Source organism: Pteronotus mesoamericanus, unplaced genomic scaffold, assembly GCF_021234165.1.
Source record: "Pteronotus mesoamericanus isolate MK-2021 breed Mesoamerican mustached bat unplaced genomic scaffold, CSHL_Meso_final contig_40, whole genome shotgun sequence".
NCBI lineage: Eukaryota > Metazoa > Chordata > Mammalia > Chiroptera > Mormoopidae > Pteronotus > Pteronotus mesoamericanus.
In genome coordinates this window covers 3,953,213-3,970,992 of record NW_026555150.1, presented here as the reverse complement: position 1 = coordinate 3,970,992, position 17,780 = coordinate 3,953,213, and the positions used below count along the sequence as shown (strand labels likewise).

Sequence of the window (17,780 nt, the reverse complement as noted above, 5' to 3'; positions counted from 1 at the left end):
AATATTTATTGTGTAGGAAGATGTTATGCAACCATTAAAATCCACACTTTAAGAGTACTTAATAACATGAGGGATACTCAGGGTAAAACATTACTGGAAAAGTAGGACATAAAACTTTAAGTACAATCCTATTTGTCTTCTTTAAATGTATGGACACAGTTTACGCAAAAAAATAAAAGTAGGATAAATGGAAATGCAGCAAACTATTAGCAGTGATTTGCATCGGAGGGTGGGATTATAGGTAATTATTTTCTTTGTATACTATTATATTTTCCAATTTTTCTACAATGAAAAAAATATTACTTTTGTAATCTGGGCTCGCGATGGGGGGTTAAGAAGGTTATTTTATTTTATTTTATTTTATTTTATTTTAAGGAGGTTATTTTAAAAAGCAAAGTACACAGAATTACTGAGCAAGGAAAGAACAGGCTATTAAAAGAGAATGTTGGCTTTGCAGCCACCCAGGCCATTAAGATAAAAACTCTTTCTGGGTCTCACTTTTATGTGGGATATAGAAACAAACAAACAAACAAACAAACCCCAAAACTGAACTCATAGAAACAGAGAACAAATCGACAGTTGCTCAAGGCAGGGGGGTCAGGCGGGGGTGGGCAAAATGGGCGAAGGGGGTGAAAAGGTACAAACTTGCTATTGTTAAATATGTAAGTCCTGGAGAGGCAATGTACAGCAAGGCAACTCTAGGGAAGACTACCGTATTGTGTATTTGAAAGGTGCTGAGAGAGTAGATCTTAAAAATTCTCATCACCAGAAAAAAATGTTAACCAGACTTATTGTGGTAATCATTTTGCAATATATACAAATATCGAATCATTATGTTGTACACTTAAAGCTAGATCTCAATTTTATAATTAAAATTTAAAAACTTTCTGAACTTGGATTTTGACATTGGACTCTTGAGACCCCTCGAGGTTTCATGTTTGGGTTTCAGGGGCCCCTTGAGGTTTTATTTTAAATGGTCACATATGTGCTTATGTACATTTTTCTAGGGACATGGTGCATGGCTTTCAGATATTCAAAGGAATCCTTGACCATAAAAAGGAACATAAAGTTTAGTTGAATAGCTAGTGAATCAGTTTAGTCCAACTATGATTAATGTAGTCAGACACTAATGTTCGGTTTTCCCCTACCTCATTAGCCTGATATTTCACATTCTGTGTGGAATCATGTTGATAATTCCCATACATACAAGCCTGCTACACCAAGCTATAATCACCTTGGAATGTGACACATGGGCCCATTCAAAAGCATAACTAAAATTAGGAAAGTTATTATTATCTTCTAAAAAGAGCAATTACTTGCTCTGACCCGTGTAGCTCAATTGGATGATCATCATCCTGAAAAGCAAAAGGTCACCAGTTTGATTCCCAGTCAGGGCACATGCCTGGGTTGCGGGCCAGGTCTCCAGTTGGGGGTGCACGAGGGGCAACCGATTGATGTTTCTCTCATCGATGTTCCTTTCTCTCCCTCCCTTCCTGTCTCTAAGAATAAATAAAGTCTTTAAAACTAATAATTACTAATAATATTTTTACACTTCATTAAGTATGCATATGTGTAATCTCATTTCGTTCTTAGCACAACTCTGTGGTGTAAAGTGGTTACATCACTCCATTTCACAGATAAAGAAACTGACACCCTGATAGAAGACATGACCGGTGCACAGGGAAGCAGCTCAGGAAATGCCTCCTGGCCCCAGAGCCACTGCTGTTTACACTCCTTCTAAAACTCTCTTCATTTTCATTCTTGCTTGGTTCCTTGCCCTGGACTCCCTCCACCCAAGTTAAAAACCCCTCCCTTGAAACTGGGTGAATGATGACTTTGCATCATTTTTGCAACATCTGTGAGCCCGACTCTTTTAAAATAAAAAGTTATAATAGCACACAACAAAACACTCACTAAAACTGAAACTGAACTAAACTAAATAAAATAAAATCAGTCTTAAAAGCCCTCCCCTTGGCTTTCCACTCACGGTTGCTTCAAAGCTCCCCGCTCCCACAGAGCCTTCTTCAGCTTTGCTGTGATCAGCTGGCCGGAGCAGAAGTGACTAGTGGGACTGCCAAACACTGATGCTTTGAGCTGAAGAGTAGAAAAAATGAGGTCAGTTGTCCAGTTGTTTTGAAAAGCTAGTAAAAGTTGCCTGCCTGCTGATTTTGAAAGTTTCTTCTTAACTGTGTTATTTAGTTGTTTGGTCATCTTTTATGGACCCAGCTGAATTTCGTAGGAGTCAGGCACCGCTGAGAGCTGTCCATCTTGGAATCTACCTGAGACCCTTGCATCAGGCTCTCTCTAGGACAACTTCATGGTTGTGAGCAGGCCGAGAACCAGAGCCAAGCCAAACCCCAAATTCTGTGCTTTAACTGCATTTAGTCACCACCCTTGCCAACACTGGGGGACCTACCAACACCTGCCACATTGACCTGCTGGCCTCTGAGAAAGCATTGCTGGGTGCGGTTCTGTCACTAGGGGGCAGCCCGCATTCTCCTGTAACACAACTCTAAGCCCAGGTGAACAAGGAAGCCTAAAAAGGGAATCTGTGTAAGAGAGGGAGCTCGATATATTCCTTCTTCCTGATTTCTAATCTCGTAAATAATTCGCCCTTGTGTGTCCTAGCCACTTCACTCATAAAGAGGGAGCAGGAAGTCCCACTTGTTAGTACGCATCTGACTCACATTAAATAAGATGACATGATTATTGAAAATTGTGTCAGTACCTTTGAGGCTTGAGTTGGGAGAAAGCAATCAGCAACCTTATATCGAGGATCTAGCGCGTGCCAAGAGTTGAGACATAGCTTGCCCCTGCGACTGCACAGTCTGGTGGGACAATGGAGATGAGTGTCATCTGAGGAAGGCGAAAGTCATGCAGATTCAAGGGCCAGAGACACCCCATTGTGGGAGAATCAAAAAAAGCTGTGCAATTGTGAATGCACTAGATGGGGGGAAGCAAGGCAGAGCTTAAAATGTATTTCGTATCTCGTTTTTGTAGGCCCATAACAGAAACCTGCTCTCCATAGACTTTGATCATATAACGCGCACAGGGAAGATCTATGATGACCATCGGAAATTCACCCTTCGAATTCTTTATGACCAGACTGGACGACCTGTTCTGTGGTCTCCTGTAAGCAGATATAATGAAGTGAACATCACATATTCACCTTCGGGACTGGTGACATTTATTCAAAGAGGGACGTGGAATGAAAAATTGGAATATGACCAGAGTGGAAAAATCATTTCAAGAACTTGGGCTGATGGGAAGATTTGGAGCTATACCTACTTAGAAAAGGTAAGCATGTAGGCAAAATAAACTGGTTCTGAGTTCCTGACTGAGAATATTGAAAGTGGCCCTAATTACCCACCTTGGTAAGGACCGGCAGGAGGAAAGTCTGTGTTCTCGGTGTTCTGTTTGGTAGTAATAACCCCCAAAATCTTACATATATCTTATATAAATCTTAATTTTATATATATATATATATTTATATATATATATATCCCATAAGGATAAGCTGTTTTGCAACTGAAAACATTCCCTAACTCCACACTCTGCCAGGTACTTCAAATTGAATTCACGATAATGGCTTAGCTTTCTCCTTATTTGAGGATATTTGGTCATGCTCTTGAAAAGGTATCTTTATTATTATGAAAGCTCATACTGAGGAAAATAGGTAGAAAATTATAAAATTGTGTGTTAATATATCTCGGCTCTGGAAAAGAGCCTCTTACACAGAGGATGAAAACTTCTAAGTTTGTTAGGATAGTCAGTGAAATTTTAGTAGAATACATTTGAAGACTAATTTTCACAAGTAATCAATCACTCTGAGGGGACGGTGGCAGCGGGGCTCATAGGTAACAGTCCTTTGTGTGCAGTGATTCTCTGGTAGTGTCCATAATGGGAGCTTGTGGCCTTTGTTTGGTAAGAATAGACAAGGATTTGAATCCCACCACCAAAACCACTTGTCAAACACCAGCCCTCACACAACAAAATAGTTTCTGTAGAAATAGATCAAAATAGATCAGTAGCAGAGGACAATAAGAGAAACTGATCTCTATCTGCCATTTCAATTTCTACTGTCCTAAGATAGTGTCTCTTATTTCCCAAATCTGTCCATTCAACTGAATTTATCAGTCCTGAATTAATTTCTAGGAATATTAAAAAATGTTTTCCTTTGACCAATCAAGGGTAATGAGTACGAGGTTACCCCTAGAAGTTCTTAGAAAAGTTAGAGGAGTTCCTAACTCACAGGGCAAAATTTCACTATTTCTACCCAGTGATGCGTATGCCTTTCTGACATACCCCCAAGGTTTAAAACGAAAGTGAGCCAGTGGTTGTATGTCATTATAAAAACTATTGTACTATTTTCCCAAGTCGGTTGCTGGGGAATTTGCCAAGCTGGAAATGCCTAGGAGATAAAGTTGACTCCACTTGGGAGCCAGGATAAAGGAGGGAGTTCTCTGCTGTATCCACCCCGTTTTCCTTCTCTGCTGAAGAAATTGGTCAAACCTATAATCACTATCCTACACTGGGAATATCTGAATCCTAACAGAGTGGGACTTCCCTCTCTTGAACTGCAATAACAGAAATGACTGGCAGAATCATATGACCAGTGCCCATAACAGGCTGAACTTCTTACAAAATAAACTGAATCCAAATATTTGGTGGTATGTTTACCACCAAATATGCAAGGCATAAAATGATGACCTTCGTATAAAGAAAAAGATGCCACTTATTACTGGTGGAATATAGGCTGACTTGTTTTTCCAGGAGTGAGGGTGGGTTTGCCAACTCTCTTTAGGGAACTTGCATGGGTTTTAAGTCATAATCCCAGCCTCATTAGCATCGTACTCTGCCCCTGAGCTAATTGCGTATGGACAGTTGCATCTGGCTCTGGGAAGACTCTCCCGTTAGGCTGTCTATACAACAAAAGAGCCTATTGAAAACTTACATTGCAGTTCCGCATGCAGTTACTAGCTTCTGAGGCAATTCCATTGTTTCTCTGTTCTGAATTAGCTGATTATTTCATCAAACTTCCTTGAGTGAAGAAATACATGTAGCAAACTTCGTCTGAGTTCTCTTTGCTACAGAAACTTAGTTGGCAATAATTTTTCAAAACAAAACAAAACAAAGAAAACTCTGTGAGAGTGTCAGTGCCTGCAGTGGACATAAATAAGACCTTATTGACATAGGATAATGTATCAAGTAAAGCTCCAGTGACTTCCAAAGACTAGTTTCCTGACCAGTGAGACAAGCCAAATCACTTGTGCCTTTTAGTTGATTTTTGTCCCTTTCTTGATTCATATTTAATTTTTCTCTAATTGAAAGGTAACCCCTGACTTAAGCAATCCTATTATGGGAAATTCAAAACCTACAAACACGTGGTTCTTTCCTTTCTGAAAATCACTGATCATGACATTGATTTAATTAACATTATTTTTACCAGTGATAATAAGTAATTCACTAAAAAATGTGATGATTAAATGAAATAATAATGTAAAGCACCCAGCACATCTAGTTAGTTAATAAAAGTTATGTTCTTTTGATTTGAATACTACATTATAGTATTTATTTTCAAGTCGAGAACTTAAATGCTAGCTAGCACTTACTTCTACTTGAAGGTAAATTAAAACTTGAAAGAATGGATGGAAGGAAGGAAGGAATTAAAGCATCTTTGAAACTGATTCTGGGGAAAAAGGAAAAGAATATTGAATTTATAAAATCCAATTTACATGTAACTTTTTTAGTGAGGTGACGAGGTTCTGTGTCTTCCTGTGCTCATTTTATTCCTCTCTTTAATATGGCCTTTGCTGGCACATTTTTTCACTATATCTGGGGTAGAAGAAGGACTAAGAGGCTGGCTCTTATAGTGTATTTTAAAGTAAGAATTCTCAAACTTTAAAATGTATGCTTCTTTTTATACTTCAAAATACTTCTGGTATTACCTCTGTAAATTTTTGCTTGCCATCCCTACACCGTGATATATTAAAGAGCAACAGCAGATATTTCACCTTAATGTGCAGAAATTTTATAAAAATTATTTCACTTCCTCTAGAATAAGTGAAACTGACACATATTACTCTTATTTTCATGCACAATGGTTTGTAGCGATTAGAAGAAAAATAATTATTTGGGTAATAGCTGAAGTTGCTTAAATAATCTCTTCTCTATTAAAAAATCAATTATTGTTTCTTAAATTTTCTCTGTGTGGTCATTAATTCTCTATCTTGATTTATGAGACCTCTCTGAGTTAATTATATTTTGAAGACTTGCGGAGCTAAAATTTTCTATTACAGTAAATGTAAATCTTTCAGTTTCCTGAAATTATTCTTAAGAACTTCATTTTTAAGATGCATTTAAATATATTTTATAATCATGTAATAAGATGCTTTAGTCTGATACATTTAAACAAAATTGCCTTTTCGGGGCTGAAATTTTCAAAGGCAGCCTGGAGGGACAGAATGCAGCTTGTGGCTTGAGCTTTCAGGTGACCCCACACTGCCATCTGGTGGTTATTTGAATGCTTTAACTTCTCGAATTTCTACCGTCTCATTTCTATTCTTGTTCAAACGAGTATACAGCAATGATTGTTCTTTTTCTCTTCTTCTTTACAATGATCTCTTTTAGGATCTCCCAATCAATTTTTAAAAATAAAAAGTCTTCTACTCTATTGTTTGGAGTAATAAGAAATGGCCTTTTGTCCTGTAGCAGCACAGTGGGCGTTGGATGGACCCATAAGCATTGTTTATGAACAAACTGATAATAACGCCCACCCAAAGTGAAAAAGCAACCAAGTGAGAGCGAAATGGTATTCTGGCAACACAATGGTTACATTCACGAGATTTCTAATCACGTCATCCACATTCTTGTCATTGGCAGGGAGCTTTAAAATAGACCAAGGAGTTTTTGAGAGCACAGCATCGGCACCACTTAGAAACAGGGTCAGGCAGTGGTTGGCTGCAGCATGGAAGATGAGAGCAGGACAGAGAACACAGTGGCGATGTGCTGTCAATGTTTGGAAAGGCTGATACAGCGACTGGTAAAGGCATGGTCCCGGCAGCCTTGTACTAGATAATGTGTGGAAGCCATATGGTGATTGTCTCTGGCCTGTGACACAGGTGACAGATGTCTTTTTTTTTATGGCCGGTTGACAAAAGGGAGTAGAAACGAGCTGGAAAAGCTGACTTTTAGCATAGAGGTAATGTAAAGGCATTTTCCACCGATTTGCCCCAGGCTCTGTTCTTAGTCAGGGAAGAGGTTCTCACTTTGCGTACTAATGCCCACGCAGGAATGCCAAGTCTCCTGCCCTCTGTTCCCTGGGGTTTTCTGAGCTGCAGGTTGTCCACAGGTGATGAGGTAACAGCGTTTCTACCGGCAGCTCTGTATAGCCTGGCACAGTACTTGGGGGAAAAGAAAGAATGAGTGAATGAGCAAATAAATGCTGACTTTGACTTCACAGTACTGACATGCAATTCAAAATTGATCATTCTCAGAAGGGCAGGGAGGATATGCAGTTTTGAACACCGAAATATACATTACATATATTTTTATAGTTCATATTCATAAATACCTATGTAATTTATATTTAGAAGGTTAAAAAATACCTATTGTTTTCATGCCAGAAACTTCAGAAAATAAAGCTCAACTAAGTCTTTATGCATGAGAAGGTAGTTCTCAAGAAGAGAGGGCTAAAGCTTCCTTGGGAAGTTACATGAGAATTTTCCCAAGGTGAGCAATTTTTATTTTTATTAGAAGCAGAGATTTATGCCCTGATTGGTGTAGCTCAGTGGGTTAGGCATTGTCCCACAAAGTGAAAGGTCTCTGGTTCGATTCCCAGTCAGGGCACACGCCTGGGTTGCTGACCATGTTCCCAGGTGGGGGCATGCGAGAGGCAACTGATCGATGTTTCTCTCACATATTGATGTTCCTCTCCCTCTCTTTTTCCTTTCTCCCTTCCCCTCTCTCTAAAAATAAATAAATAAGTAATTTTCTAAAAAGATGAGATTTAAATGCTTTTCAATTAGAAATAAGGTTGACTCCCCTAAAACAGTGCTCCTTTTATGTCTAGGTTTAAGATGAAAATAAGATAAGCCAATGTTATTGAAACAGCTAACACATGCAAGGCATTACATTTCAACAAATAACTGTTTCTAAAATACAGATCAGGTTGGAGAGAGAAGGCTTGCATAACCAGAGGATTGTCCACTTTTGTGGCATGTTCCCAAAGCAATAACAATAATATTCTATATGCAACTTTTCAGGAAGACACCCGCTACATAAAGTCAGTGAACGCTTTTTGGTGACTGGATCTTAATGCATGGCAAACCCTGCCATTCATTTACCTCACTCTAATCCATCTCGAAATTGAAACAACAGTTAACTTTTCTGGAATACAGACTTGAGCATTTCTTCCAGCTGTGCAAATGCCATTCTTCAACTTGCTTTCAGTGGTTCCCCGCTGCCAACATGTTTAAGTCCAAGCTCCTTGGCATGACTTAGCAAGCCCAGCATGACCTAGACCCAGGCTACCTAAAGGGGCTTCATCTCTTGCCATTCACCACCATCCCCACCCCAACATACCTATGCTCTGGCCACACAAAATTCCTCCCATTCTCTGAAAAAAAGCCATGTTTTCTTTCTTATCCAGACCCTCACAATGCCTTGCCCTCTGTCAGGAGTACTCTCTCCCTACTCCGCTTCACTCGCCTCCCTGCCTTCACCCATCCAATCCCTAGTCATCCCTTCGGTCTCAACTCTGATGTCACTTTCTCCAGGAAGCCTTCCTTGACCTCAAGTCTGGGTTAGCTGCTTCTTCCTCTGCCTTCTGAAAGCACCCTGTTCCTTCCCTGTCATAACACATTTCATATGCGTTGTAATGGCTTGTTTACTTGTCTCTCTCCTCCATTAAACTAAGTTCTATGAGGATAAACACCATTATTGACCACAGCTATATCAGCTAGGGGCCACCGCAATGCTTGGCACATAGTAAGTGCTCAATAAATTTGTGTTGAATGGCTGAATGTGCACTTCCTTTAGTCTCCTGAACTTCAGTGGTATATATTATGCTTTTCTGCCTTTGTCTCGTTTCAGTCTGTGATGCTTCTCTTACATAGCCAGCGGCGTTACATCTTTGAGTATGACCAATCGGATTGTCTGCTCTCAGTCACCATGCCTAGTATGGTGCGCCACAGCTTACAAACCATGCTTTCTGTGGGCTACTACCGGAACATCTATAGCCCGCCAGACAGTAGCACTTCTTTTATCCAAGACTATAGTCGAGATGGCCGACTGCTACAGACCCTACATCTGGGGACAGGGCGCAGAGTTTTATACAAGTACACCAAGCAAGCAAGGCTCTCTGAGATTCTCTATGACACCACTCAGGTCACATTAACATATGAAGAGTCTTCTGGAGTGATTAAGACAATACACCTGATGCACGATGGCTTCATTTGCACAATCAGATACAGGCAAACAGGTTTGTTGTGAAAGCGTGGTGATATGTACATGGCATCATGTTTTATGAGATTTTTGCTGCCCACAGTCTGAGATAGCAGCGTTAACCTATAGACATAGAATCCAACAAACTGTCATTTTAGTTATCGAAGCATCTTCTATTGAGAATTCAAAATATATTATCTCTACATGAAAACTGATTCCTTAAAAATATGCAGTGTATTTCTTTTTCTCTCTCAGCTCTCAAGAAAGTTGAGATCTAAGTACCTAGTTTAATTGTGTACTTGGTCCTACTCACCACCAAATCTCCCCAAAGATACAGCTGCAAGATACCAGTCTCACTGAAACTAGCTCATGCCCTGTGTAACCTCTACAAGCCTCAGCTGGTGGCAAATTATCTTCACATGTCAGAATTTTTTATTATATTTCATCCATGGAGTTTCTAAAATGCCCAAATCCAGTTCTTTGAATGCTGGACTTCGTCAAAAACCGACCCTCTGACATTGTAACCCAGGTTAAATGAATTGAAAGTATTTTTGTTAGTGTTTATAAAAAGAAAGGATGTTTATAATATCAGTTTCCTCGTCTCAGCCAGTGCATGGGTTATTACTTCTATAGTTCCTATAAATCAATTATTCTGTAACTGTAATATACAATATTTTAAATGTTTTTCTCCAAATTTGGTGACCACACTATGAGAACATATACTATGAAATGATATATCCAGGCATTAGAAATCAGAGGTTTGTATCTAATATTTTATTTTGAAAATAAACCCATTAATGTTAAAGAAAAGAACACTAAACCTTTCTGATTGCTCAATATTAAGTACCTAGTATTGTTCTCATTATGTTGATTTTGATTTCCCCAGGACCTCTTATTGGACGCCAGATTTTCCGATTCAGTGAAGAAGGTCTTGTGAATGCTCGCTTTGACTACAGCTACAACAACTTTCGCGTCACCAGCATGCAAGCCGTGATAAATGAAACCCCATTGCCCATAGACCTATACCGATATGTTGATGTCTCTGGTAGAACAGAGCAGTTTGGAAAATTCAGTGTGATTAACTATGACCTAAATCAGGTCATAACTACTACAGTGATGAAGCATACCAAGATCTTCAGTGCCAATGGACAAGTTATTGAAGTCCAATATGAAATCCTGAAGGCGATTGCCTACTGGATGACTATTCAATATGATAATATGGGCCGTATGGTGATATGTGATATAAGAGTAGGAGTAGACGCCAATATAACCAGATACTTCTACGAATACGATGCTGATGGGCAACTTCAAACTGTTTCTGTAAATGATAAGACCCAGTGGCGTTATAGTTATGATCTGAATGGCAACATCAACCTTTTAAGCCATGGGAATAGTGCTCGTCTAACTCCTCTCCGATATGACCTCCGGGATCGCATCACCAGACTAGGAGAAATTCAGTATAAAATGGATGAAGATGGCTTTCTGAGGCAGCGGGGAAATGACGTCTTTGAATATAACTCTAACGGTCTGCTACAGAAAGCCTACAATAAGGCTTCTGGCTGGAGTGTACAGTATTACTATGATGGGCTTGGGCGACGTGTCGCCAGTAAGTCCAGCTTAGGGCAGCACCTCCAGTTCTTTTATGCAGACCTTGCCAACCCCATAAGAGTTACTCATTTGTACAACCACACGAGCTCCGAGATTACATCCCTGTATTATGATCTCCAAGGTCACCTCATTGCCATGGAGCTAAGCAGTGGTGAAGAATATTATGTAGCCTGTGATAATACAGGCACTCCACTTGCTGTGTTCAGCAGTCGAGGTCAGGTGATAAAAGAGATATTGTACACACCTTATGGAGATATTTATCATGACACTTACCCTGACTTTCAGGTCATCATTGGTTTTCATGGAGGACTCTATGATTTCCTTACTAAGTTAGTACACCTGGGGCAAAGGGATTATGATGTTGTTGCTGGGAGATGGACAACGCCTAATCATCACGTATGGAAACAGTTGAACCTCCTTCCTAAACCATTCAACCTCTACTCCTTTGAAAATAACTACCCAGTTGGCAAAATTCAAGATGTTGCAAAGTATACCACAGGTATTTAAACGGTGCAAAACTTTACACTAAAGTAAAGAGAGAACTCAGTGCTGTTTATCATGTAATCTCAATGCCTTTGTAAATATGCTTCCTCTTCCTGCCAGTTAACCCACAAGTTATTGTGCAGTCACTGTCTTCTTTAGTCTTCTAGAGTGAGTAAAACTCTTCATAAAACCTGAGGCTTCTGCATCCTGGTACAGTTTTTTCCTCCTTTTTTAAAAAAAATATTTATTTATTTTTAGAGAGAGAGAAAGGGCAAAGAAAGAGAGAGAAAGAAACATCGATGTGCGAGAGAAACATGAATTGGCTGGCCCACAGCCCAGCCATGTGCCCCGACTGCGAATCAAACTGGCGACGCTTTGGTTCACGGGCCAGCGCTCAATCCACTGAGCCACACCAGCCAGGATTTTTCTCCCCTTTTAAGCTTTCTGCTTATAGTTTTCATTCTTTAAAGCTTATACAAATAATTTCATAAAAGAACAATTCAGGATTCTCTTGCATCCAATATGTCTAACATCATGGTCAGTGTGGCCTTAATACCACTACCATGTTAAGAATTTCAGTGCAGTAAAATGAGCCAATCTCTGTGATTATCCAGGAATTAAAAGGTTTCCCTGCAGAGAGAGGATTGTATGTTTTAGAGTCGGTAAAATAAGGGGAGTTTTATTCCAAACTTCCCATTGGCTAAACGTATTGAAGGCAGGAGATCATCGTTGAAGCTTGCCACAAAGGTTATAAAGTATGGGCTTTAATTTTTTTTCCTTTAATTTTGTGTCTCACAGACATTGGAAGCTGGTTGGAGCTATTTGGTTTCCAGTTACACAATGTACTACCTGGATTTCCCAAACCAGAGTTAGAAAATTTGGAATTAACTTACGAGCTTCTACAGCTTCAGACAAAAACTCAAGAATGGGATCCTGGAAAGGTTAGTAAAAGTTTTATCATCTCTACTTACCTGAAAAAAAAATAAAATAGAAGAGCATCCAACACCATGAAATATTAACATGTACTTGCTTATTTATTTTTGAGTTGTCTCCAATATTCACTAAAATGTCCATGATTAAGAAGGAGGCAGAAAAAGCTCTCATGAGGAAAGGATCAGGGGATTGGAGCTTTTGGAAAGAGAAAACATTAACATGCGACTTGATGACTGTTGAGTTAGACAGACAACAGGAGAGAGGAGCTGAACTTTTAAAAATCTGAAATGAATTTTAAAATTCTGAAACCAAGGACAATTGTGGATTCTATATACAGAAAATTGTCCATTAAGAGGCATGAAAACATTATCCCTAGCTGGTGAGTCTCAGTGGATTGAGCACCGGCCTGCAAACCAAAGGGTCGCGGGTTTGATTCCCAGTCAGGGCACGTGCCTGGGTTGCGGGCCATGTCCCCAGCAGGGGGCGCACAAAATGCAACCACACGTTGATGTTTCTCTCCGTCTTTCACCCTCTCTTCCCCTCTCTAAAAATAAATAAACAAAAAAAAAATTTTTTTAAAGAGGCATGAAAACATCAGATTTCCAATTGCAAAATAATCTAAGGCATAGTGCATGGAAAGCATGGGAATAGCAGAACTAAATTATTCTGATAAAGGAACATTTATATAAACAATGAAGCAAAAATAATAAATATTGCAGTGATAAAGTCTCTGGAAAAATAAGAATACGCAAACATTCAAGTTTTTGGCAGATGATTTCATCAGGAGCATGAGGTACAAATGAAAACAAAAAGGAACTTTTTCTTTCAAAATAAGAATATCTATGTTTGCCAAAAAAAAAAAAATGGCTTTAACAAAATAAAACTGAAATTTGGGTGGGAGGGCTTGAAGTTTAAGTGTAAAAAAATTATAACAGAATGGGAATTCTAAATAGGTACTATAGGCTTTTCCCTTTTTGTAAATATATATATAATATGTAAATATTTTTTGTCATTAAAAGTCCTTTAAAAAGTTTAGCATAATGTCTAAAATTGCTGAGGGTTTATAATGGATCCTTGGAGGTTCATTATTCTCTTCTTTCCATTTCTTAGTATGTGTGAAAATTTCCATAATAAAAAGTGTTTTTATTTTAAGTCCATGTAAAAAGATCAGTGAAATTCTTGCTGGTTTGCTGTTGTTATTTATAAGGTCATAGCTGCTTGAAAGCAAGAATGATGCTGTATGCATCTCTTTATATCCTCCTGTGCCTAATGTATTACTCTACACATAGTCATAACAGCTAGTTGGTGTTAGTTCAGTTGGCAAAAAAGAAATGTCTTTGTTTTAAGGGAGCTAGACCTACTTAATTTGAAGTGCTTCTAGCTCCGAATCTCTATGACATCAAGTCTGAACATATTTCCTTATGTTTAACTCACTAAGATACCAAGAAATGTATGCCAAGTGATCACGTCACCTGTTAGTCTTTTCTCTCCAAATCTCTGACCAAGAGATTCCAAATTTGGCTCATTTTTAAATCGCAAACCAGCAAGTTGCAAGCCTTTATTTTCCACAGTCACCAAGTGTGTGACAGGCGTTTAACCTGTGCTCCATTTGCATTGTGCCTTCCTTCTTTCCTAGACTATCTTGGGCATTCAGTGTGAGCTCCAGAAACAGCTCAGGAATTTCATTTCTTTGGACCAACTCCCTATGACTCCCCGATACAATGATGGACGATGCCTTGAAGGAGGGAAGCAGCCAAGGTTTGCTGCCGTTCCTTCTGTTTTTGGAAAAGGTATAAAATTTGCCATCAAGGATGGCGTAGTAACAGCCGATATTATAGGGGTAGCCAATGAAGATAGCAGGCGGCTTGCTGCCATTCTCAATAATGCTCATTACCTGGAAAACCTACATTTTACCATAGATGGGAGGGACACCCACTACTTCATTAAGCTTGGGTCTCTGGAGGAAGACCTGGTGCTCATCGGTAACACTGGGGGGAGGCGGATTCTAGAGAATGGTGTCAATGTCACTGTGTCCCAGATGACTTCGGTGTTGAATGGGAGGACTAGACGGTTTGCAGATATCCAGCTCCAGCATGGGGCTCTGTGCTTCAACATCCGCTACGGGACGACGGTCGAAGAGGAAAAGAATCACGTGTTGGAGATTGCCCGACAGCGCGCTGTGGCCCAGGCCTGGACTAAGGAACAAAGAAGGTTGCAAGAAGGGGAAGAGGGTATTCGGGCATGGACAGAGGGGGAAAAGCAGCAGCTTTTGAGCACTGGGAGGGTACAAGGTTATGATGGGTATTTTGTTTTGTCTGTTGAGCAGTATTTAGAACTTTCTGACAGTGCCAATAATATTCACTTCATGAGACAGAGCGAAATAGGCAGGAGGTAACAAAAAAAATCTCTGCCTTTGCGTCACCAAAGACTGCCTGTTTTTAAAACATAAAATGGTTTATTGTATTGGTTTTCTAGATCAGAACTCTGTATATGTAAATATGGAGGAAAAAACATATCCAACTGCCTTTCAATGTGACAGAAGATGGTATTTTAATATTGTTTGTTTAAGCTCTTTAAGAAATGACAGAGATTTTTAGTTCTTGTGTGGCAGTATTCAAAAGAACACAAGTAGAACTCAAACAGCTAAAAACAAAAAGTTTTCAGAAAGCACCACTTTAAATTTGTCGAACCATGCATATACATATGTTCAAATATACAGAAAGAACCCTCGGTTCTAGATCTCTATTGTGATAGTTTCATATTTAAGTGTTGGCGGAAAAGGTGGTGCAATAGTATCTGAACCTTGCATTTCGAAAGACTGCCAGCCCTTTCACATTTTCCAGATCTGTCATAGGAAACTTAAAAAGAAGTGTAAAATGTCCTCAGCTACCATCTCCTAGACTGGAGAACCATCTGCCCTTCCTCCCTGATTTTTCCCCCTTGCTTGATAAGTAAATGCCATGTTGTTGTGCTGTGCTTTGGCGTGTGGTGGCTGGGTTCGGTCTACCACACTGCCCTGTGGGTGTGGTACCCAGACTGAATTGCCACTATTTGCTTGTGTGTACATGATACCGAGGCAGCTGGCCAATGTAACTCCTCCCACACAACCTGTTTTTACTACATTTTGTTTTACTAAATTGTCCAGCTGTACTGGAGCCGTGTAAACATAGCTTTTATTAACCTGGGTAGGAATTTCTCATTTATATATGGGGTGTTGGTCATAATTTCACATTAGCAATTCAGCATTTACACACTAATCCAATGGTTTTGTGCACACAAAAGGTAATTTACTACAAAGTATGATTCTGGTACCAAAAAAAGAGGCTTTAGCAGGCACGCATGCCTGGGATGCCAATAAATTACATGCAGAACTACTGCACAAAATTCATAAGAGCCAAAACCTTAAAAATCTAGAGTGAGTACTAAGGTTGAAAGGAAAGTACCAAAGAGGAGACCAAGCTAAACATCACAGTAGTTGTTCTGCATTGTTTCAGCCCACTTAGATGTATCTTTCAAATGTACAATTCTGTATTGAACATCTCCCAGCCATAGTAAGGAAATTTAATTACACGTACCCTTTCCTACCTAAAACATTTCAACTAATCATAGAGAGGCAGACTTTTTTTTTAACCAAAATCATTTATTTATATGGTTACTTATTTTAGTTCTCTGTCTTTGCCCATCTAGTTTGATTTAATCATCTCTCCTGCCTAGGAAAATAACTATTTTCCAGGAAGGGTGATTTTGTTCTGTGATAGTTTAATATTTGGAAAAAGATCCGGATTAGTGTTAATATCAGCTGTAGTTTCTGAGTCTCTGTGAATCCTGTAGTAAAATAAGCCCCTTAGTGAGCTGGGAGATTTGTGCCCAGTGACAAAGAGACAGTTTGTAAAGTGCTGTGTAATTGGAAGTTACCGCAAATGAAAATACATAACAGCATGAGGTGGCCTGTAGAAAATTCCCCTGAGCCGGCTTCAGCACTTTCATCCCCGAGTCTGGACATTTACTACGTCTGAAGGAGAATTTATGATGGGATGTTACAGTTTGGATTATTTCCAGCTACTACCTAAATGCAGCATGAGGGTCATTGCCTTACTTTGTGATGACAGTGTCTTTGAAAAGATGCAAAGTCAGAATTCAGGCTCAGGCTAAGGTTTTTAAAGAGTCTGGTGCCTTACTACACAAAGTAGAGCGAGAGAGAGACAAGGACCCACAGATAGTAGGGGAGGATGTATCCAAACATTTCATTATCAAAACCTTCAGGTTGGCATTACCACATTGTTACACATGTATTGAAAGACAGTAAGAGAGAGAAAGCATTCATGATGAACTCATCTCTCTTTTTAATTAGAAGTGCTCCAACTCAAGAGATTACTAATCCAGACTACAATCATATTATTTGGGTTTTTTTTCCCCCTGAATCAGGCCTTTGTTAATGGTATAGTATTTATACAAGATGGGATTCTTAAATGACTAACCGACTTGTTGAAAATTTGAATACCTCCACACCAGCCTAAAAATGGACCTTAACTTCCTAGAACCTCTGATGTTCTTTTAAATTAATGGAAAAATAATTTGTGAACTGTATATAGAGAGTGCATACATAAATGTGATGATGTATTTTATCACTAATCCAAGATGTCGATATTAGAGTCTATTTTGCTTATATTTTAAGTGATTATACTTTTTTGCAATTCACTGATGGTGTATCATTTTCAAACTGCTTTAAATATCCATTAGAAACAAATATTTGAAGCTTTTATGTAATAGTAATTACCTTGAACTGTGCATTTCTAGTTTGTAATACATATTTATTTAGTTTGTGCCTTTAGTTTCTTAAAGTTATATTTGTATTATATTCAGGAAATGCACTTTTTATCACTTACAGCTGTGGTTTTAATACTGCCTTGAACTATTACTGTTCTCTTTGCCACTTCCAGTTTTTGGAAGGAAAGAGAAAAAACCCAAAAGGTTAACACTAATGAGTAATAAATGTAAGAGAAACATTTTGGCATTTCTCAATAAGAATGTGGAGATACTGAGTACAGTACATTGCTTCCTGTTTGGCTGAATACAAAGGATGCCTTCATTGACTTGTAGTCCCGAAGTTTCAATTAATGACAGAACAATTCGTTTGCACTTCCTGGTGAAAGTAAAAGCATTTTAAAAAGAAACACGAATTTCTCATACCCAACAGACAGGAGGCTGGCCCTCCACAGCCACACCCCATTCAAGTAAGTCAGGGTGAGCGCAGAGGTCGGCTCTCCTATGAAGAACATTCTGGGCTGGAGGGAGGGAGTACTCTGTGCTTG

General features: G+C 39.1%; 1 protein-coding gene across 1 annotated transcript in view; it reads left to right on the top strand.

Moving 5' to 3' along the window:
* Positions 1-14,863, top strand: part of TENM1 (teneurin transmembrane protein 1) — a 368,853-nt gene extending 353,990 nt beyond the window's left edge. Inside the window, exons 23-27 of the mRNA XM_054576998.1 lie at positions 3,001-3,297; positions 9,094-9,481; positions 10,331-11,551; positions 12,334-12,476; positions 14,105-14,863. Coding sequence (XP_054432973.1) covers positions 3,001-3,297; positions 9,094-9,481; positions 10,331-11,551; positions 12,334-12,476; positions 14,105-14,863 — 2,808 coding nt within the window. The remainder of the gene's footprint in view (positions 1-3,000; positions 3,298-9,093; positions 9,482-10,330; positions 11,552-12,333; positions 12,477-14,104) is intronic.
* Positions 14,864-17,780: the final 2,917 nt, after the last annotated feature.